The sequence below is a fragment of the Indicator indicator genome, chromosome 9 (genome assembly GCF_027791375.1).
Source record: "Indicator indicator isolate 239-I01 chromosome 9, UM_Iind_1.1, whole genome shotgun sequence".
NCBI lineage: Eukaryota > Metazoa > Chordata > Aves > Piciformes > Indicatoridae > Indicator > Indicator indicator.
Window position 1 is genome coordinate 29470658 of NC_072018.1, and position 22597 is coordinate 29493254.

General features: G+C 56.4%; 2 protein-coding genes across 2 annotated transcripts in view; one reads left to right on the plus strand and one right to left on the minus strand.

Moving 5' to 3' along the window:
- The window catches only part of EPHX2 (epoxide hydrolase 2), a 10503-nt gene extending 4447 nt beyond the window's left edge, over window positions 1-6056 (minus strand). Inside the window, exons 1-7 of the mRNA XM_054383374.1 lie at window positions 5956-6056; window positions 2332-2416; window positions 1779-1938; window positions 1056-1246; window positions 842-964; window positions 476-550; window positions 3-122 (exon numbers count right to left, since the gene is read on the minus strand). Coding sequence (XP_054239349.1) covers window positions 3-122; window positions 476-550; window positions 842-964; window positions 1056-1246; window positions 1779-1938; window positions 2332-2416; window positions 5956-6056 — 855 coding nt within the window. The remainder of the gene's footprint in view (window positions 1-2; window positions 123-475; window positions 551-841; window positions 965-1055; window positions 1247-1778; window positions 1939-2331; window positions 2417-5955) is intronic.
- Window positions 6057-17126: 11070 nt separating this feature from the next.
- CHRNA2 (cholinergic receptor nicotinic alpha 2 subunit) lies at window positions 17127-21975 on the plus strand. Its single transcript, XM_054383813.1, has 6 exons — window positions 17127-17190; window positions 18151-18305; window positions 18985-19029; window positions 19237-19346; window positions 20166-21252; window positions 21850-21975. Exons 1-6 carry the CDS (start codon window positions 17127-17129, stop codon window positions 21973-21975), a joined length of 1587 nt encoding a protein of 528 aa, XP_054239788.1.
- Window positions 21976-22597: the final 622 nt, after the last annotated feature.

Here is a 22597-nt window from a genome sequence, read left to right on the forward strand (position 1 = left end):
ACCCTCCTTCTCATCTCCTTCATCACCTGGTAGCGCCAGGAGAGCCAGGACTCGGGGAAGCCATGGCAGAGGCAGACCACAGGGCCATGTCCCATTTCCACAAAGTGCAGCTGGACACCAGGCTGGAAGGGATAGAGAACCCTCATCAGATGGGGGTGGCATGGCTCCACCCTGCAACCCTCCACTCACTGCTGGTCACCAGGTGTAGGAACCCACCACCCACCCCAGAACAACATCCTGAAGCCACATTTTGACTCATGGAGTGGATGGAGAAGATCTGAATGATGGAAGAGCTCAGCATCCCTCATCAAGAGTAGCCCCATGCAGGAGGGTGGACAACCTAACAAGCCACCCCCCAGCTGGCACATTCTTGCAAGGGACTCAAGACCCTCCCCAGGATGCCTGCCACCCCTCTCCTCTCTCCCCCCTCAAGCTTGAGGACAGCTTGCCACCAAGGCAGTGCCCTTTGTCCTACCCGGATGGGCACGTATCCATGGGTGACAGCAGCTGGATCACACACGGTCGGCTTGGGCTCCTCTTGTGTGAGAAGCTGTGGGGTGAGGAGCACAGGGTGAGCAACTCCTGAACAAGCCTGGAGCTCCATGCATTATCCCCACCAGCCTGCTGTTAGTGGCACACCCTGGAGTTTGAGATGGACATGGGGGATGAGCGGGTTGGGCAGGGTTTGTAGGAGATCACAGCCCCCATCTCATTCACTTCCAAAGCCACCACATCACAGCAAGACCCAAAAGAACCAAGCCCATCCCTCCTGGCTCCGCAGAACTGGTCCAGGATTCCCAGGAGAGCAGGGGTAGTGAAGATCCAGACCACCTCTACGTGCCTGGACACCTGAGAGCTCCTCCAGCTCTTTCAGGACAGTTCTAGTGTCCCTGACGAGGATGGTGGCCATGCCCATCTCCTGCGCTGGCTTCAAGTTCTCCCCAATGTCATCCAGGAAGATCACCTGGAGATACAGCGAGAGAGCCAGGCTCAGCACCCCGGGGAAGGGCAGACACTGGCTTTGGCCAAGGATTGTGGGTGTTCAGAGGGTGTACCTCCTGCGGCTTGGCCTGCAGCACCTCCAGGGCATAGGAGTAGATCTTGGGGTCCGGCTTCTGCACCCCGAGCCGGCAGGACTCGATGACCAGGTCGAAGTGTCGGTGCAGCAGGTTCATCAGGGTGGCCGTGAAGAGGCGCCCACTGCTGTCATCCACCCAGTTATTGGTCAGGACACAGGTCTTAAATCCTAAGGGAGAGCAGAGTGAGGAGCGCTGCTCCAGCTCTCTGCACAGCGTTTGGCTTCATCTTCCCTCCCCATCCACGTTTCTCAGACCTTCCCCACCCTGCTTTTGGAGGCTCTGTCCAAACCAGGACACCCCAGTAGGAGATGAAAGAATGCAGGAGCTCATGCCCAATTTGTGCATCCAAGAAAGCAAGGCTTGATCCAGCCAGGTAGAAGATGAGCCAGAGTTTGGGCACACCCAGATGCTGAGGACCGAGCTGGAACACCATGGTGGAACTGACCTAGGATCCTCATGGTGGGACCCCCTTGGTGGGATTGAACAGGAAACTTGTGGTGGGCCCAGCCAAGGACCTCATGGTGGGACAAATCAGGAACCCTATGGTGGGACCAACCAGGACCTCAGGGTAGGATCAATGAGGGACCCCTGTAGTGTGATTGACCAACAAGGACCCTGTGGTGGGACCAAGCAGGGACCCCAAGACACCTGCTAGGTAGGGGAGCAGCACCCTTCCCCAAAAGCCCCCCCAGCACCCACCATTCCTCCGCAGCACCCTGGCTGCCTGCAGAAGGGGAGCATTGACTGTTCCCTTGGCTGCCATCTCCTCGAAGGCTCTGGTGACGGAGAAGGTGGGCGGCAGGGCGATGCCCGCGGCGGAGGCATGCTGCTGGCAGCCCTGCTCCAGCTCCAGAAAGAGCTGGAAAACATCCACGCAGGCACTCAGCTGAACCTCTCAAAACAAAGCACAGCCCATCCAGGAGCCTGCTCCCTCTGCCTCTTCCCGAGCCCCAGCCAAGCTCCACCTGAGCCCTGTCCAAGTCCTGCCCAAGGCTCTTCTGAGCTCTCTCCAAGCCTTATCAGAGGCCCATCCATGCTCTATCCAGGCCCCATCTGAGTCCCTTCCAAGCCCCACCCAAGCTCCATCCCAAGTCCCATTTGAGCTTCATCTGAGCCCTATCTGAGATTCATCAGAGCTCCATCCAAGCCCTAACCAAGCCCCATCTGAGGTGCTTCCAAGACCCATCTGAGCAAAATCCAAGACCCATCCAAGCCACCAGCGATGCTCTGTGGTGGGTACCCAAGGGCTAACCTGAGACAGAGTGATCTGTCCCTTCATCACTTTGGCATAAGGACTGTTGGAGCCACCAGCAATCAGGACATTCCGGAAGAAATTCCTGCCAGGAAAAGAAGGAGAGGTCAGTTGGAGGGGGACCACAACACTGAGGGAGTTTTGGGGTGTGCTGTAAGGATGTAGAGCTCCATCATGGAATCAGAGAATCACAGAATAATTTAGGCTGGAAAAGACCTCCAAGATCGTTGAATCCAACTGTCAGCCCAGCACTGCCAGGTCACCACTAAACCATGCTCCTCAGCACCACAGCTACACAGATCTTCAACCCCTCCAGAGATGGGGACTCCACTACTGCCCTGAGCAGCCTGTTCCATCCCTAACAACCCTCTCAGGGAAGAAATTGTTCCCCAAGTCCAACCTAAACCTTCTCTGGCACAACCTGAGGCTGTTTCCTCTTGTCTTGTCACTTATTCCTTAGAAGAAAAGACCAACCCCCACCTCACTCCAACCTCCTTGCAGGGAGCTGTACAGAGCCAGAAGGTATCCTCTTAGCTTCTTTTTCTCCAGGCTAAACAACCACAGCTCCCTCAGCCTCTCCTCACAAGTCTTGTGCTCTAGACCCTTCACCAGCTTTGTTGCCTTTCTTTGGACACACTCCAGCACCTCAATGTCTTTCTGGGTATGAGGGGCCCAAAACTCAACCCAGGATTCAAGGTGGAGCCTCACCAGTGCCCAGAACAGGGGGACAATCCCTGTCCTAGTCCTGCTGGCCACACTATTGCTGATCCAAGCCAGGATGCTGGTGGCCTTCTTGGCCACCTGGGCACATGCTGACTCATCTTCAGCTGGCACTTGATCAACACCTTCAGGTCCAGGTTCCAGCAGGCAGTTTCCAAACACTCTGCCCCAAGGCCAGAGCATTCAGGGTGTTGCTGTGACCCCAGTGCAGAACCCAGCACAGAACCCAGCACTTGGCCATTTTGAATCATATCCCCTTCAATCTGGCCTGGTCAGATCCCTCTGTAGAGCCTCCAATCCAACTTGGTTTCATTTGTAAACTTACTGAGGGTGTCCTGGATCCCCTCATCCAGATCATCGATAAAGACCTGGAAAAGAACAGGCTCCAGTACTAAGCCCTGGGGAACTCCACTTGTCACCAGCTGCCAACTGGATTTAACTCCATTCACCACCACTCTCAGGAGCCAGCCATCAGTCAGTTTTTACCCAGTGAAGAGTCCACCCATGCAAGCCATGAGCAGCCAGTTTCCCCAGGAGGATGCTGTAGGACACAGTCTCAAAGGCTTTACTAAAGCCCAGGTAGTCACATCCAGAACCTTCCCCTCATCCACTAATGTCACCTTGTCACAGAAGGAGATCAGGGTGGTCAGGCAGGACCTGCCTTTCATAAACCCTTGCTGACTGGGCCTGATCACCAAGATGTCCTGCACATGGTGTGATCATCAGCTGGGCCTACAGCATCACTTCATCACAGCAACCACCGCTGCCCATTTGTTCCTGCTGGCAGCTCAATTCCTTCACCCCCACAGATAAACGAGCAGGGAGCTGTGCCAGCAATCGAAAAATAATGCAAAAAAACAGGCACTGGGTAGGCAGAAGCTGGAGGAAAATAATTTTTCCCCATCAGAAGATGACAAAAGGCCTCCTCAGGCAACAATAAAACAAGATCTCAGCTGCTGGCCTCAGGGTAAAGCTCTCTTCTGAGTCGATAAAAAGGTTGCTTGGTCAAAAATAAAGCAGCTTCACCTCTTCCAGCAGGGATTGCTGTCGGTTTGACTTTAACTATAAAGCAAAAATAAGTTGGATGGCCCTGATAAAGTGGGAATTTATTGCTCCAGCTGCTCCATGTCCTCCAGCATTCAGCTGTTTAATGTTTGATGCTCTTTTTTTTTTTCCTTTAACTCCTTGCTTGGTTTTGAGCACCCAAGGGCTGCTGCTGGGAAATCCCAAGGTGTTGGGTGGCTGTTTGGCTTCACTTTGGGGTTAGTAATTCCCAAACAATCCATATTAAATGAGGCAAAGGACTCAAGAGGCTCTCTGGGACTTGCTGTGGGGTTCAATCCTTCGGGTTTTGTCAGCTCCAACTTGTGCACAGGGTTGTGTCTGGTCTAAGTGATGCAGCAAGGATGGGCTTAATTAATTAGCCTGCTTAATTAATCGCTGAATCCCAGCATGGTGGGAGCTGGAAGGGACCTCTGGAGATGATCTAGGCCAACCCCCCCTGCTGAAGCAGGCTCACCCACAGCAGGTTGCCCAGGATCACATCCAGGCAAGTCTGGGATCTCTCTAGAGAAGCCTCCACAACCTTTCTGGGCAGCCTGGGCCAGGGCTCCAGCACCCTCACAGGACAGAAGGTTTTTTTTTCAAGTTCAGATGAAATCTCTTGGATTCCCCTTTGCACCTGCTGCCCTTTGTCTTGATGCTGCCCACCACTCAAAAAAGTCTGTGTCTATTGTCCTGACACCCACCCTTTAGCTACTGATTAGCCTCTCAGGCTGCTCTTCTCCAGGCTAAACAGCCCCAGGTCTCTCAGCCTCTCCTCCTCATAAAGATGCTTCAGTCCCCTCAGCATCTCCATGGCCTCTGCTGGACTCTCTCCAGTAGCTCCCTGTCTCTCTTGAACTTGGGAGCCCAGAACTGGACCCAGGACTCCAGATGTGGCCTCACTATGGCACAGAGCAGAGGGGAAGGAGAACCTTCCTCAACCTGCTGGCCACACTTTGCTGAAAACACTCCAGGAGACCATTGGCCACGAGGCCATGCTGCTGGCTCATGGGGAACTTGTCCACCAGCACCTCCAGGTCCCTCTCTGCAGAGCTGCTTTCCAGCAGGTCAACCCCTAACCTGTCCTGGTGCAGGGGCTTATTCCTCCCCAGGGGCAGGAGCCCCATCCTTGCCCTTGTTGAACTTCATGAGGGTCCCTTCTGCCCAGCTCTCAGCCTCTTCAGGTCTCCCTGCACGGCAGCACAGCCTGGTGGGGTGTGAGCCACTGCTGCCAGTTTGGTTTTATCAGCAATCTGGCTGAGGGCCACGTTGAATGAGGCATTGAGCAACCTGGTCTAGTGGAAGGTGTCCCTGCCCATGGCAGGGGAGTCGGAACTAGATGATCTTTAGGGTCCCTTCCAACCCAACCCATTCTATGAACCACTGAAGAAGACTCATTAACGACCAGCTGCTCTTCTTACTGCTTTTGCCAGAGTTCCCTATGGTGATCCTGTTTCTCAGGGGGTAGCTGGAACCACTGACCTACACCCCAAACCCAAGAGAGCTCCCACCCCTTCTCCCCCGAGTTACACCCCACATCGCGAAACCCCCTCGCAAGCCTGGACCCCGCATCCAAGCAGCAGGTCCCCAGCCTACACCCCGTGTACACAGAGGGACTCCCAACCTGCTCCCCACATTCCGGACAGGGGGTCCCCACCCCGTACTCCACACCCAGCCCTCTCTTGCTACGACGACCCGAGTTACGCAAACCCCGTGCGGGCAGCAGACACACACAGTAATTATCGCCTCGTCTCTACGTTTCTCCGTCCGAGCGCCGACCCGCTGGAGTGCGGGCGGGCGAGCGAGCGAGCGAGCGCCGCCGGGGGGAACCAAGTCAAGCCGCACTGGGCCAGGCCGTACCTGGGCAGCGCGCTGTCGTGCTCGCAGGAGCCCAGGAAGTGCTGCAGGCCAGGCCCGAAGAGCACACCGCCAAGGTCAAACAACACAGCCCGTCGCGCCATGACCGCCTCTCCGCCGCGACTACCGGGGCTCGAACCTACGGTCCCGGCCCCGCCAACGCATAGGGCCCTCTGGCAGGCCTCGCCACGCCCCTGCCCGGGCGCCGCGCTGGGTCCTAGCGCCGGTCGGGCGTCACCTCTCACCCCGTGCCGCCTTTCACCCACGTTTTGCCCATATCTGATCTCCTATTAACAGGGAGCCCAGGTCCCCGCTCCGCAGCACCCACTGACCCACCCTGCCAGCACCCAGAAGTGGGAAGGGGCAGGGTTCCACAGGCTGCACTAGATAGGTGCTGCAGGCATGTGCACACGTGTGCACACATGTTTACATGCACATGGAGGCACAAGCACACACCTGTGTACATGCAGGAACACGTGCACACGTATCTGCACATATAGAGAGTCATGGAATTGTTTCATTTGGGAGAGACCTCTAAGATCATTGAGTCCACCATGGACCTAACATCACCATGACCCTTAAACCATGTCCTGAAGTGCCATGTCCATAGGTTTCTTGAATGCCTCCAGGGAGGTGACTCCACCACCTTCCTGGGCAGCTGTTCCAGTGCCTGACCACTTCTCCTGTAAAGAAACTTTTCCTAATATCCAACCTAAACCTCACCTGGCATTTTCTCTCATCCTATCACCTGATACTAGAGAGAAGAGACCAATCCCCACCTCACTCCAATCTGCTTTCAGGACATTGAACAGAGCAATGAGGTCTCCCCTCAGCCTTTTCTTCTCCAGACTAAATAGCCCCAGTACCCTCAGCTGTTCCTCACCAGACTTGTTCTCCAGAGCCTTCACCAGCTTTGCTGCCCTTCTCTCAATGTCCTACTTGGAGTGAGGGGCCCAAAACTGAATGCAGTATTCAAGCTGTGGCCTCAGAAGTGGTGCAATCATTTCCCTACTCCTGTTGGCCACACAATTGCTTCTCCAAGCCAAGATGCCTTTGGCCGCCTTGGCCACCTGGGCACACTGCTGGCTCATCTTCAGCTGGCTGTCAACCAGCACACCCAGGTCCTTTTCCGCTGGGCAACCTTCCAGCCGCTCTGCCCCAGGCCTGTAGCATTGCGTGGGGTTGTTGTGACTGAAGTGCAGGACCTGGAATTGGCTTTGTTAAACCTTCCTACAGCTGACCTCAGCCCATCTGGATCTCTTTGCAGATCCTTCCTACCTTCAAGCACATCAACACTCTGCCCCCCAACTTAATGTCACCTGGAGGGTGTCCTCAAGCCCTTCCTCCAGGTCATTGATCAACACAGATACGCACACCCACGTGCATGCATGCACACAGATGCACGTGTAAATATGTACATGCACAAGCATGCACAAAAAAACATATGCAGACACGTGTGCAGCTGCACATACACACGTTTGCAAATACCTGTGCACCTGTGCTACATGTGTGTGCTGAGCATGGCTGCACAACACCAGGCACCTTGCTGAGGACGTCGTGCACGGCTAGGCACGTGTGTGTGTGAAGCTGTGTGTGTGCACAGCAGCAGGCGTGTGCAGGCACACTCAGCGTGTGTGTGTAACACTCAACACGTGTGTGTGAAACACTTGACACGTGTGTGTACTGCTGAGGTCTCTGTGTGCACACTCAGCACGTATGTCAGCTGCTAGGAATGTGTGTGCACACTCAGTGCATGGGCTGCTAAGCACCTGTGTACACTGCCAGGCATGTGTGCACACTCAGCACATGTGTGCACACTTACCATGTGTGCGCATTCAGCATGTGTGCACACCCAGCATGTATGTGAGCTGCTGGGAATGTGTGTGCACACTCAGTGCATGGGCTGCTAAGCACCTGTGTACACTGTCAGGCATGTGTGCACATTCAGCACACGTGTGCACACTCACCATGTGTGCGCATTCAGCATGTGTGCACACCCAGCATGTATATGAGCTGCTGGGAATGTGTGTGCACACTCAGTGCCTGGGCTGCTAAACACCTGTGTACACTGTCAGGCATGTGTGCACATTCAGCACATGTGTGCACACTCACCATGTGTGCACACTCAGCACGTGTGCATGCCCAGCATGTATATGAGCTGCTGGGAATGTGTGTGCACACTCAGTGCATGGGCTGCTAAACACCTGTGTACACTGTCAGGCATGTGTGCACATTCAGCACATGTGTGCACACTCACCATATGTGCACACTCAGCACGTGTGCATGCCCAGCATGTATGTGAGCTGCTGGGAATGTGTGTGCACACTCAGTGCCTGGGCTGCTAAACACCTGTGTACACTGCCAGGCATGTGTGCACATTCAGCACACAGATGCACACTCATGAGTGCACGTTCAGCACATGTGTGCACACTTGGCACATGCTAAGCACGTGTGTGCCCCAGCAGGCAGCAGCAGTGTGGACACCAAGCATGTACATACCTGCTCAGCATGTGTCTGCATGCCAAGCACCTCAGCGGCCCCTATCACCCGCCCCGAACCCCTCCCAGGGGCAGCCCCGGGGGAAGAACATGGAACCCTCCCGTGTCCCCTGCACCAGCCTTGGCACGTCCGTGCTCATGCCCACTCTTGTGCCATGTGTGTGCCTGCATGTCACCGGCGCCGCCTCGGGGAGCTCCTGGCAGTGCCGTGCCGTGCCGTGCCTGCCACTTCACTGAGCGGTGAGTGGGACAGAGGGGGGTCCAGGGAGCGGGGTGGATGTGTTTCCAACTCAGTCCCAGTCCCCTGCCTCAGTTTCCCCGCTTGCAAACCGTTGGAATGCTGATCAGAGCTTTGGAGTAGGGGGAAACTGGGAGGGGGGCCATAACTGCACCCCTGCCCGGTGCGGCAGAGCTGGCAGAACTGGGAGGGCTACTGAGGAGGACGCAAAGTTACTTTAGAGGGGCTCAAGCCCATCCAAGACGAGCGTTTCCCTTGGTGTCCCTTATGCCTTGTCCCCGCTGTCCCTAAGACCCCTGATGGGACACCCCTACCTCCCCCAGCACCCTTCCGGCGTGGACCAGAGCCGGCGGCGGGGGCAAACCGTTCTCCCCTGATTTTTTGGCATGGCGAAGGATTTCTCCTCCTCCCATCCCAGCGGGAGCAGCTCCGGCGCAGCCCCTCAAACCTGGGACCAACGAGACCGTAGCCCCTGCAGAGCCCCAGCTGCTGTTGTGACACCAAAAAGGTGGGAGCGTTTTTTTTGGGGGAGGGGGGGAGGAGAGAGGCTTTAAAAAGAGAGGAAAAGGCAGACTTTTGCTGGTCTGTTGCTATTGCGGTGGGAAGAGCCAGGAGGAAGAGCCCATCCTTGGTGCCAGCGAAATGCCAACTCGTGGCAGGGCTGGGTCGCTGTGCAGGGAGGGGTTCCTCGCTGCCATTCCACTGCCCCCTCCCCCTCCATCCTTTCGTGGTCCTTCACCCCAAAGCGAAACCCACCCCCTGCCAGGTGCTGGTCTAAGACCTGCTCAGCTCATTCCACCCCAGGATGCCGGGAAGAACCCGGGATGCCGATGGGAGCCCCCTTCCCTTTACCACGCGGTTCAGAGGGCTGTGGGGTGCTGGTGGGGACCCTCCTGAGCCCCCAAACTCCCGCGCCCACCACCCCAGCAACCACTGCCCCCCCCCGTCCTATTCCCGGCGCCGAGGCTTTCCGGTGGTGGTTTGGAAAGAGACGTATTGTCTGCACGTCCCCCCCCCCCCCGAGCTTCCTGCTTTTTCGTGGCTCTGAAGGAGACTGTGGGGGGGGGGGGGGGGGGACGACACACGACAAGGACACCTCTCTCAGTATCAGCCTGACTCCAAACCCTCCAGCCCCAATTTAACCCCTCTGTGCCTCAGTTTCCCCATTGCTATGCTCCATGCACTGTGCTGGGGAGGGTGAAGAAAGTATTGTTGTGTCCGTCCCCCCCCCCCCCCCCCCCCGCCAAATCCCAAACCCCAGCGGCCAGGGATGAGTGTGCACAGAAAAAGAAGGGTGGTTGGAGGGTCGTACTGGGCAGCTCCTGCAGGAGAAACACAAAAGGGTCTCAGAGAGCATCTCAGCTGCAGCCTTGACTCTGCTGCTTCCCTTTGCTCCTGCAGGACACTGTGGTCCTGATGGGTCCCAGCTGGTGCCTACTGGTGGGGCTTTGCAGCCTTGTCCCCCTCGCCACCACCCAAGGGGGACCAGAAGAGGACTTGGCACCCATCGTCAGGACTGAGGAGCTGGGATACCCTCTCACCCAGGATGGGGACCAGCACTGTGGCATCACCTTCCACACCCCCAGCCCTTGCAGCCCCCCTGGGTCACCCACCTCTGCCCCTCATGATGAGTTGGATCATCTCAAGACCCTCTTGCAGGACACCAAGGCCAGCTTAAAGAGCGTGGAGATGTCAGCCACGCTGGAGGACAACCAGACCCGCTACCAGGACATCATCACTGAGGCCCTGCCTGCCATCCATGGGGCCAACCTGGAATTTCGTGAGAGCTTGGACAACATCCACAGGGAGCTGGAGGCTCACGTGGCCGAGGCCAATCACCCACAAATGGCCCAGAAGAAGGAGGAGTAAGTGCTGTGGGAAGGGTATGGACCATGGGAAGGGTATGGGCCACGGGAGAGCTGACACCCCCAAACTCCATGGAGCTGATAGCTCAAACCCCATGAGTGAGAGCCAGCTCCAAGCTGTGAACACCTCAGAAAAGCCTGGAGGTCCTGAAGGATCCCAGAGCCTTCAAGGGGGCCCTCAGATGGCATGTGGGGTTTGGATGCTGGGTAAATCGTTGTCTTTAGCATCCATGTGTGTGTCCCCACCCTGTGTGTGACCCCACCACAGCAGGGCCAGTGAGGGGTCCTCTGAGGCAGGGTGTGGGGTGGGATGTCAGGACTGGGGGTTGTGACTCCTAAAGCAGTCACCCAGCAGAGCTGAGCTACAGCATGGTGATGAAGGAGTTGAGATACCTCCTCCCCAGGCTGGGGACCTCCTGCGGGACACCCAGCACTACGGCATCACCTTCCACGTCCCTCTTTGAGGGGGACACCTGGGACACTGAGCCCACTCTTCCTCCCTCCCCAGGCTGCAGAAGGGTGTGCGGGTGGTGGAGCACATGCTCCGGCTCACTGCTCACCTGGCCCAGAGCCTCGATGACGTCTCCCAGCGCCTCCACACTGAGCTCCAGCGCCTCCAGAGCTCCGTCTCCCATGTTACCACCTCTGCTGATCCCTAGGGCGGCAGGGACAGGCCCTGCATCTCCTCACACGTGGCCTTGCTTGCTGCTGGGACCCCAACTCAATTCATTTCCACGGCTTTGGGGGTCCTGGCTCCTCTCCCTGGCCCTTGGAGCAGAGATGTGGCACGGGGCGTTGGCAGAGCGGTCTGGGCACCGGGGACAGAAGCACTGGGAGGGGATGGGAGGGTGCTGCCTGCTGCATGATGCCATCACACACAGGATGCCATGGCAGAGGTGACACCACCACACGTGATGTGACTGCACAGGCAGTGCTGTGGTGCCCGGTGCCACTGCACAGGTGATGCCATCCCACACAGGATGCCATGGCCCACGTGATGCTGTCACACACACATGATGCCGTCACACACACATGATGCCATCACACATGTGACACCACCACACATATGACATCATCATACACGTGGTGCCATCACACAGGTGATGCCATTGCACATGTGACACCATCCCACTTGTGACATCATCATACACATGATGCCATCATATATGTAATGCCATTGCACATGTGACACTATCATGCACATGACACCATCATACACATGGTGCTATCATACATGTGATGCCATCACACACGTGATGCCATTGGGCACGTGATGCCATAATATACATGATGCTGTCACCCACATGATGGCATTGCATGCACAGTGTCACTGGATGTGATGACCTTGCACAGGTGATGCCATCACATACATGATAGCATGGCACACATGATGCCATCACACACATGATGCCATTGCACATGTGGTGCTGTCACACACAGTGCTGTCACACACATGATGCCATTGCACATGTGGTGCTGTCACACACAGTGCTGTCACACACATGATTCCATTGCACATGTGGTGCTGTCACACACATGATGCCCATAATCCTGGTCCCAAGCACTCACTGCCTTCACCCCACAGGATCTCTGCCCTCAAACAGCAGGGCCTGGTGCCATTGCATATGCCCAGCCCTGTGGCCAAGGGAAATCCCTCTTTGAGCAGTCCCTTCCCACCCCCAGCAGACCCCTGCACCCCTTCTTGTCCTCCCTGGAAGAGCTTTATGCACACAAAGTCCCTTTTTCCTCACCTACTCAGCCCTGCATGCCACAGCTAAAGCATCACACCCAGGACCTTGCCTGAACTGAGGTCTTGGAGCTCAACAAAGGGTCTTAAAAATTAAGCCCAGCTTTTTAGGGGGTTCATCTGCCTCTTACTGGTGTTCCAGGAGCAGCATTGCCTGCCCAGCATGTGCAAAGCTGCTGCCAGCCCCAGCTAATCTGTCACCCTCAGTTAATCATTCACTGTTGGCAGTGCCTGGTCCAGGCTTGGAAAAGCCTTTTTGCCTCTGGGATGGTAAAAGTTGAGGCTGGGTTTGGAGCTGCAGGTAGAGAGGGGGGGCTGGAGATGGAGGTGCAAGCTGGAGATGAACCTCCTGGCAAGAAACCCAAGCTAGCAACTTCAGTGCTCCCAACACACTGAGGTTTGGGCAGCTGGAAGGAGGCACTGTGTTTATTAGCCCAGAGGTAATCCCAGGAGGCTGGAGCGAGTGGCCAGGGTCACCCCAGAACATCAGGCACCCCTGGTGCACCCTAAGGACAGGCAAAAGGCAGGAATTGCCCTAGGCAGCAGCAGCAGGAGCTGCAGGCAGCAGAATAAAGATGCATTGAGCTCTGCCAGTCTTCTCTCCACGTCAGTTTGCTCTTCATCCTCTGCTGTCTGAGGGTCATCTGTGACCTTAACAACCTCTCCACCTCCAAGAGTCCACCCCAAGAGGTCCCCATGAAAGGCGACAGACCCCACAATGCTTCCCACCCTGTCCCCAGCAGCCTTCAATCCATCATCCCAGCCATCAGCTCCAGTTTAACTCTCCAGAAAATCAGTGTCAGTTGTCCTATTTAAATGCTGATTAATTCACTGCTTCTCTCACTCTTCTCCCTAATTCCCTTCCTTTGGTGGGCCCAGATCAATCTCCTGGAGCAGCCTTTGCAATTGCCAGCTGTTTCCCATCCCTCTGTCATATGTCACTCCATCTTCTTCCCCCCACATCTCTCCAGCTTCAGGAGGTCTATTCAACACTGAATGCCCTCCCTTCAGCCTCAGGACATGGCCATGGGCTGAGTGCTCTGCACCAGGGCATGGAGATGGAGCTTTAGATCCCACCACTGGGCCTCAGTATAGCTCTGAGCATGGTTTGATGGACTCATGACATGGATGATTCAAAACCAGAGTGGTTTGGTGCAATCATGACATCAATGACACATTTGGATCACCCTGCTGTGATACTTGCATCAGCAAGATGTTCATGGCCATAGGTCTTAAGAGGGGTAACCCAGTATCTGCCTGGCTTTGACACTGGCTGCTTCTGGAGAGGTGGGATGGTGAGGTACCAGCTCCATGGTCCTCTTCCCCATGTATTTTCAACATCCCAAGGATGATGGGAACAGCCTCGTGGATGCAGGTGGGACAGAGGTCCTGCAGTGGAACAGGAGGAGCAGCAAATTCAGGTGCCCTTCATGCCCAAGTCTGCTTCTTCATCCCCCAGGAGAAAGGAAAATCATTTGGCAGGTCCCCCAGGGCTGGAAATTGTGTGGAAATTGGTTCTGTGCTTCATTTACAGGAAGGTTGTACATTAAATTTCCTAGCAGGAAGGAAGGAGAGAAATCTGGTCTGGGGACAGGGCTACGTCTTCCTCAAGGAGGTCAGGAAGCAGCCAGGAGCTCTGAGGTTCTCATCCTTTTGAGGTCAGAGAAACCTCTCCCCTGCCTAAAGTAGCTCCAGTCCCATCCCTGTCCCCACGGGGACACCTGAGACAGGAGGGGGGAAGCTGCCTGGAGCTGCCCTGCCCACCAGCAGGTTGGCACCAAACCCCCAGCCAGGGCTGTGGGGCAAGTGGGGGAAGCCTGGTCTGGTGTGGACCGGGGAAAGCAGCCCCCTGCTTCCCTCCCTGGTGCAAGAGCCTGAGCCTTGGCAGTGCCCCCTGTGATGCCCCACATAACGCCCCAGACACTACCTTCTGCAGTGCCCCCTGAAGTGCCCTGCAATGCCCTGTGTGCTGCCCCATGCAGTGCCCCCTACGATGCCTTTGCAAACCCCCATGCAATGCCCCACGCAATACCCTGTGCCGTGCCCTGCAGTGTCCCATACAGTGCCCCTGTGCAATGCCCTGTGGCGTCCTGTGCTATGCCCTCCACAGTGCCCCACATTATGCTCCTGCAACGTGCTCTGCACCCCCCCGCTCCGTGCTCTGGCCCCGCAGCTCCACACCAGTCGGGCTCCGGTTCTCCTTCCCTGTTCCTCCTCTTCCTCATACACACAGCCCAACGCCCCCTTCCCTCTCAACCTGGTCGACACAACCTCGGCAAATCCATCACTTTCCAGTCCTGGCGAAGCTTTGCCATGCATGAGGAGGGTGAGGAGGACCAGGGAAGCCTCCCTCCCCTCCTTCCGTGCCTGGTCGTGGCTCTCTCCCTCCTCCCCCAGCCCCTGTCGTCACCACTTGAAGTAGGAGCTGAGACATCCCTTCGGCCAAACTCACTCCTCGCCGGAGCCCGTCGGAGACACAGCATCCCAACCCTGGCACAGCATCCCAATCCCAGCACAGCATCCCAATCCCGGCTCAGCACCCCAGTCCCGGCCAGCATCCCAACCCCAGCACTGCATCCTAACCCCAGCACTGCATCCCAGCCCCAGCACTGCATCCCAATCCCTGCACAGCATCCCAGCCTCAGCACTGCATCTCAATCCCTGCACAGCATCCCAACCCCAGCACTGCATCCCAACCTCCACAACTGCATGCCAATCCCTGCACTGCATCCCAGCCCCAGCACTGCATCCCAATCCTTGCACAGCATCCCAACCCCAGCACTGCATCCCAGCCCCACCACTGACTCCCAACCCCAGCACTGCATCCCAACCCCAGCACTGCATCCCAACCCCAGCACATCAGAGATGACAGGAGGCTCCAAGGACCCCTTTGTGCTTTCTTTGGATGAGGTAAGGGGGTTCACTGGTTCCAGGCTGGGTGGGAAGGTGGTTTTCCCTGCAAATATCCATGACTGGAGAGGTTTGTAGAGTTCTTAAGTGGGTGAGGGAGTAATAAGGAGAGAGCAGCAGGGAAATTTTCCCAGGTGTGCATGAAGTTCCCACCTAAAGCCCCCCAAATCCCCTTTAGCATTCTCTCAAGGCAGCTTTCTGCAATCCTGGGTGGCAAAGTACCAAGGAGCAACATTTTGAAGGCATCTCTGAGGGCATCTCTGCAGGAGGATCAGAATGCTTTGTGCCCCAGAGTGATGGGAAATCCACCAGTGAGAAATGATTTGGATGTGGGGAGATGAAGGGAAAGGTCAGGCTCTGCCACAGCTGCCTGATGCTGCTGGAGAAGCACCAAGGTGGGAGAAGGGGGATGTGGGTGCAAGATGTTGAGGTACCACAACATCCTTGGGCAACCTGTGTGCTGTCTCCCACCCACCCATCCCCATTCCATCCCCACCATGACCCATGGGGCATGTCCTGCATGGTCTCCTCTCCACCCATTTCCCCCACCTAAACCTCTTCTGACCTGTATGGATGGTTTCAAGCACAGCCTTGCATCACTCCAGGCACCTCCTTTCCCTCTTCAACACCTACTAGAGCTTTGTGCACCCATGAAATCCACCATAACCAAGCCTGGATTGGGAGCATCTCCCCCCCATACTCTGATACCTTAGTCAGGAGAGACACTCACATCATTTTCTCTCCATCCCAGTGCAGTGGCTACTGTTTCTCCTCCCATTTCCCACCTCCTCCACCATCCTTGTATTAATCTGTTGAAAACTCTACAGAAGACAATGAGATGAAGAGTTCAGGAGGGTTCTGTGGGGCCAGGACAGAATTTAAGCTAAAGGAGCTTCTTGTTTAGCAACATCAGGCTGAGAACCTCCTTTTCTGTGGGGATAGAAGGAGTTGCCTCCTGGAGAGCTGCTCCTGGGGGCATGAGTCAGGTTTGGGGGAGTCATCTTGTAAGCAGCAGCATATTTCAGGGCCTCTGCAGAGCCAGAGATTCCTCCTCTTGCAGAGATTTGCCATGCTGTAGAGGGGAACCATCCTGGGAGGGAGAGAGGGAAGGAGGGAGGGAGGGAAGAAGGGAGGGAAGAAGGAAGGGATAGATGGATGGTGAAAGAGATCATCTCTCAGAGCTGAGTGCTACTTCTTTTTTGGGGGTAGCACAGCCTCTTGGAGAAGCTGAGATGCTTCCTCCTCTCTCTGTCCCAGGGCATGAAGCAGCTTCCAGTCAGGGAGGGTAGAAGAATGGTTGAAACCAGTTATTTTCTGGTCACCTCAATAAGGGTTGCAGCATGGGGCTCCATCTCTGCTATTAAATCACCCAAGACCTGGGTTCCTCATAGCTCATAGCTTTGACTCACAGGGTCCTGACTGACATTGCCCAGCTTCATGCCCTGCCTGCCTGAGGAGCACTTGTGAAGCAGGGAGCAGATGCTCTGGGGACATTTTCCCTTGACTCTGCCATGGAGGATCAGCTCCAAGCCCTGCTTGCAGCTGGGAGTGGCTTTGAGGGGACTGCAGTAGGACCATCCCCTCCCAGACCTGAGCAGCAGTGGCATCACGGTGACAGTGCCACCCTCTGCTGTCTTTCCAGGAATGAAATCTGGGGCAGGTGACTTGGTAGAGCATCTGGAACCATCACACACCCTGGCTCAGCTGAGGTTCTCCCAGCCTACATCCTGCTCCATCCATGGATCCTCCAGCACTCATGAGTGGTGGGGACACACAGGATACTCCACTGGAGGTCTCCTGTGGTGGCTTTCTCTGCTGAGCCTCCTCTCCCACCACCATCTCAGCTCATTGCTCCTGGGGGAGCTTTTGAAACTGCTCCAGGGAGGAGGTCCAAAGGGGACACCAGTACAGGGAGCATGGGGCAGCTGTCCTGTGGCATCATTCCCCTCGTCGCATGGTGCTCCATCACGTTCCAGGCAGGTAAGGGCAGCTCTGCCTTTCCCTGGGGTCACCCACTGGGGTTCTGAGGAGGGTAAACCTGGGGAGAGGGGAGGGGAAGCAAAGGGTGCTGTGGTGCTTGTGCATGGAAAAACCAGTTCTCTCCCAGCTTACTCCCAGGTGGTCTCTCAGCATTCCCAGTCTCCACTCCAGCACAGAGTCTGGGTCTGGGTCTGTTCTGGGTCATCCCGCTCCAGGAGATGCATCTCTGGGACCCCAGATCCATCCTGTGCAAGCTAGAAATGCTAGCAAAAAAACAACATGGATTTTGGTTCTAACCCCCTCAACTCAAGACCTTTCATGAGCTGGGCTTCTTGTTTGTCCCTTCACTTGCAACCAGCCCATCCCCAACACCTCCAAGACCCTCAACCCCTGCCCAGAATACAACAACAATGAGACCTTTCTGGGCTTGCTGCTCAGCAGGGAGAGCTTGCATAGGGCATGGAGCATGCTGTGGGGCCCTACACCCATCCCTCCTCAAGGCAATCACCTGTGCAGGGTCTCTTTCGTTGCCCTTGGCTTCTCAGAGCCCTCCCCCCCTCCTTCCCTCCCTCTCTTGGCCTCCATCGACTTGCTGGTGGAAATTTATGGAGCTCTGCAGTGAGCAAGGATGGGTTGAGCAATGCACCGCAAGCTGTCAGCACCAAAGGCCAACACCACTGATTTCTGGGCAGAGCAAAGAGCATCATCCTCCTCCCCAGCCCTATCTCCAGCTCAAGGACTGGGTCAGCCTCCACCTTTCAAAGCTGAACCATGTAGCACCAGCAAAAGCAGCAGGAGGGGATTGGGAGAGGGACCTCAGCCACTCAAGAGTGGGATTTGCTCCGTGAGGTTGACTTTGCACCACGCACTGCTGGCCAGGAAGAAAAGGAAGGGGTGTAGGGGTGTGGAAGGGAGTGCCAACATGTTCTCTTCCACCCTATCCCCATCATCTCCCCTCAGCCTCCTGCCTGCAGGAGCAGCCCCAGGGCCATGCCGAGGAGCGCCTCTTCAAGCGCCTCTTCACCGGCTACAACCGCTGGTCACGGCCAGTGCCCAACACCTCCGACGTGGTCATCGTGAGGTTCGGGCTCTCCATCGCGCAGCTGATCGACGTGGTGGGTAGCCCAGCAGGAGAGATCCCAGCAGCAGAGATCCCAGTCCCAAGTGAGGTTTACCAGTTGGTCCTACTGGTCTGCCAGAGCAGAGAGCCTGGGGATACTTGGTGGGTTGGGTTCGGGCAGCAGCAAAGTGCTGGCTGTCTCCTGCAGGTGACAAACCACCCACTCTGCCTCCCTCCAGCGAGCAGGGGGAAGGCTGCATCCCTGCTTTCCATCCCAAACCCTCCTTTTGCCTGACAGTAGGAGAGCATCAAGGAAAACTGCAGGTGTCCATCCCTGCCACATTCTTATCCACCTTCTACCTGCCCCAGGGCACCTCTGGGCTTGTCTGCCCATCCATCTCTCGCTCGTTCCTCCCATGCACGTTCATTTACCCACCCATCCCTCTGTCTGCCCAGCCATCTGCCCACCTATCAACCCACCCATCCATCACCTACCATAGAACTGAAGAGACCGTCAGGATCGAGCCGGCTGTTTCTTGCTGCCATCTAGTGATCAGATAATGAGGGATCCAACACAGGTTTTCTTTGAGTTTATGCTGGAACCACTTTGTTCCAGCAGCTGAACCCAGAGGCAGAGGGCAGAAAGTGAAAGCAGTGGTCTGGGGGGCAATGCATTGATGGGACAAACCCTTGGACTCCCTCCCCTCTCATCTCTCCCTCCCTTCCTACTGCAGGACGAGAAGAACCAGATGATGACCACCAATGTCTGGCTGAAGCAGGTAGGAACTTGTTCCCTCCCTTGGGCAACGGCAGAAGAGTGTCAAGAAAGGCACAGGAAGATTCTGCCTTGGGGGGGTGGATTTGGTGGCATCTCCATGGTGCTGTTCCTTTGGGGGATGCTGCCAAAAGAAGGAGGCAGGTGGCAATGGACATGTTGGCCCCACCAGACCCAGGGCTACCTGATGCCCTTCCCTGTCTCCCTCCAGGAGTGGAGTGACTACAAACTGCGCTGGGACCCGGCAGAATTTGACAATGTCACCTCCATCCGGGTGCCATCTGAGATGATCTGGATCCCTGACATTGTGCTCTACAACAAGTGAGTGATGCTGCCAAGATGGGGCATGTCTAGGGCCAGCTCCCACAGCCCAGCCTTGTCCATCCCTACAGCTCATCCCAGCCATCCTATCCCTGCAACCCAGCCCATCCCTGTGTCGCCTCTCCTCTCCTTCTCCTCTCCCTCTCCTTTCCCTCTCCTCTCTCTCTCCTCTTCCTGCCAGCCTGTATGGGCTTCCTGCATCACATCCCACCCTACTGGTAAGGATCTAAACCCACTTACATGCATCTCCCCACGTCCACTGCCCATTCTCCCACCCATCTCCACACTCTGGGTGATGCCCAGGAGAGTGAACCTAGTACCTCATAGGGACACATGCTGGGGCCGTGGCCTCAAATCAAGCTTCACACCAGTCCTGAGTGCAGAGGGAGCTCCTGGTCATATTTCTTAGGAGGCATCATCCTCCTCTGACTTTATGGCTTTTTAGTCTGGAGAAGAGAAGACTGAGAGGGGATTTAATCAATGTTTATAAATATCTGAGGGCTGGGGGTCAAGAGGCAGGGGACAGGCTCTGCTCACTTGCACCCTGTGACAGGACAAGGGACAATGGATAGGTTCCACTTCAACACGAGGAGGAACTTCACTGTGAGGGTCACAGAGCACTGGAACAGGCTGCCCAGAGAGGCTGTGGGGTCTCCTTCTCTGGAGACTTTCAAGCCTCATCTGGATGTGTTCCTGTGTGACCTGTGCTGGATTCTATGGTCCTGCTCTGGCAGGGGGGTTGGACTTGATCTCTGGAGGTCTCTTCCAACCCCTAACATCCTGTGATCCTGTGATTCACATCTCTCTTCACACCTGCAGTGCTGATGGGGAGTTTGCTGTGACCCACATGACAAAGGCTCACCTCTTCTCCACTGGGAAAGTGCAGTGGGTGCCCCCTGCCATCTACAAGAGCTCGTGCAGCATTGACGTCACCTACTTCCCGTTCGACCAGCAGAACTGCAAGATGAAGTTTGGCTCCTGGACCTACGACAAGGCCAAGATCGACCTGGAGACCATGGACCACCACGTGGACCTCAAGGATTACTGGGAGAGCGGCGAGTGGGCCATCATAAACGCCATTGGCACCTACACCTCTAAGAAGTACGACTGCTGCAGCGAGATCTACCCCGACATCACCTTCTTCTTCGTCATCCGCCGCCTCCCGCTCTTCTACACCATCAACCTCATCATCCCCTGCCTGCTTATCTCCTGCCTGACTGTGCTGGTCTTCTACTTGCCCTCTGACTGCGGGGAGAAGATCACCCTCTGCATCTCAGTCCTGCTGTCGCTCACCGTCTTCCTGCTGCTTATCACAGAGATCATCCCCTCCACCTCGCTGGTCATCCCGCTCATCGGCGAGTACCTCCTCTTCACCATGATCTTCGTCACACTCTCCATCATCATCACCGTGTTCGTCCTCAACGTCCACCACCGCTCCCCCAGCACCCACACCATGCCCCGCTGGGTGCGGACCTTCTTCCTCGACTTCATCCCTCGTTGGCTCTTCATGAAGCGCCCTCCAGCACTGCCTCCTCCTGAGGGGACTGCAGGACAGTATGACCTCCCTGGAACGAGGCTCAGCACCTCCCGCTGCTGGCTGGAGACTGATGTGGATGACAAGTGGGAGGAGGAGGAGGAGGAAGATGAAGAGGAAGAAGAGAAGACATACCCCAGCCACGTGTCCCAGGCTGGTTCCCACAGCCAGGCCACTCAGTGCCGCTACAATTGTGGGCGTCAAGCTGGGAAGGCCTCAGGGGGCTCAGCCTCCCGAGTGTCCCCCAGGGGGAAGGAGGAAGAGGAGGAGGGCTCGGACGGAAGGCTGATGTTGTCCCCCAGCATCCTGAAAGCCCTGGAAGGGGTCCACTACATCGCGGACCACTTGCGAGCAGAGGACACAGACTTCTCGGTGAGTGGGGGCCCTCGAGGGCTGGGGCCTGAGGGGGGTCCCCCACTCTGAGTGCTGCCTCCTGCCCCCCATTCCTGCATCAAGGGGGTCAGTGCTGGCACCCTTAGTTGGTTCCCTGGGTGTTGAGAACTCAAATCCGGGGAGATGACAAGCAACCACCTCCTGGGAGATGCCCAGTCCACAAGGTCAGCTGAGGGTTCCTCCAGCTCCTGTCCCTCCTGGGGGTGGGGATGTTGGAGGTCCCTCTCCTGCCTGTGCTGTCCTGCCCTTGGGGAACAGAGCTGGGTGGTCTGCCCTGGGTGCTGCCTCCTGCCCCTTATTTCTCCATGGTTGGGGTGGGTGGGGTGTCAGTGCTGGGACCCTCAGTTGGTTCCCTGGCTGCTGAGAACCCAAAGCCAGTACGAAGACCAGTGGCCACCTCCTGGGTGGGCCCAAGTCCACAGGGTCAGCTGAGGGTTCCTATAGGGATTTCCCAAGACCTAGACCATCTCCTTGCCCTTAGGCAAGGAAGTCCCGGGTGGTTTCCTAACCCCAAGGGTCCTCACAAATGAGGTCTGCACCCTCTGCCCATGCTCACAGCCCTTCTCTGTTTGGCAGGTGAAGGAGGACTGGAAGTATGTGGCTATGGTGATCGACCGCATCTTCCTCTGGATGTTCATCATGGTCTGCTTGCTGGGCACTGTGGGGCTCTTCCTTCCACCCTACCTGGCAGGGATGATCTAGGGGTCAGGCCAGGTTGTGGTGGGGACAATGGGTTGTGCATGAGCCCTCCTGCCTGGAGAATGGGCATGGTGGTGCCCATGTTCAGTTGGACTCTTGCTTCTCCCTGAGAGGACACGGTTGCAGCCATGGAGGACTGGTGGATGGGAAATGCAGGGTAAAGCAGGGATTGTGCTGAGGGGTGACATGGGGGTGGTGGGAAGGGATGGCTTCTTGCCATCCTGCCCAGGGTGGTCACAGCCATCTGAGCTTTAAGGGTGGTGTGGTATAGCTTCTTCATTGCCTAAGTTCAGGCTGGAGGCATCTAGGGGAGGCATCTGCCTGTAAGTCATGCCCAAAACCCAACAGCTGTGTCTGGTCGTGACTCCAACATGCTGGGCAAGGTGAGACCTTGGAGCTGCTTTAGGACACATCCTGACTGCAGGGTGCTCAGGACCACAGGCTGCTGTGATCAGGCATGACTTGGGGCAAGCAATAATGCTTCGGGTGGTCCATGGAGGAGTATGGTTGTGGGATGGAGGCCCCTGCTTGTCCAGCTGGGGGTGTCTGCTCTGCAAGGCCCAGCCCAGGTGCAGACCCTCTACAACCCACTGGCATGAGTTCTAAGGCTGGTGGACTCAGCTGG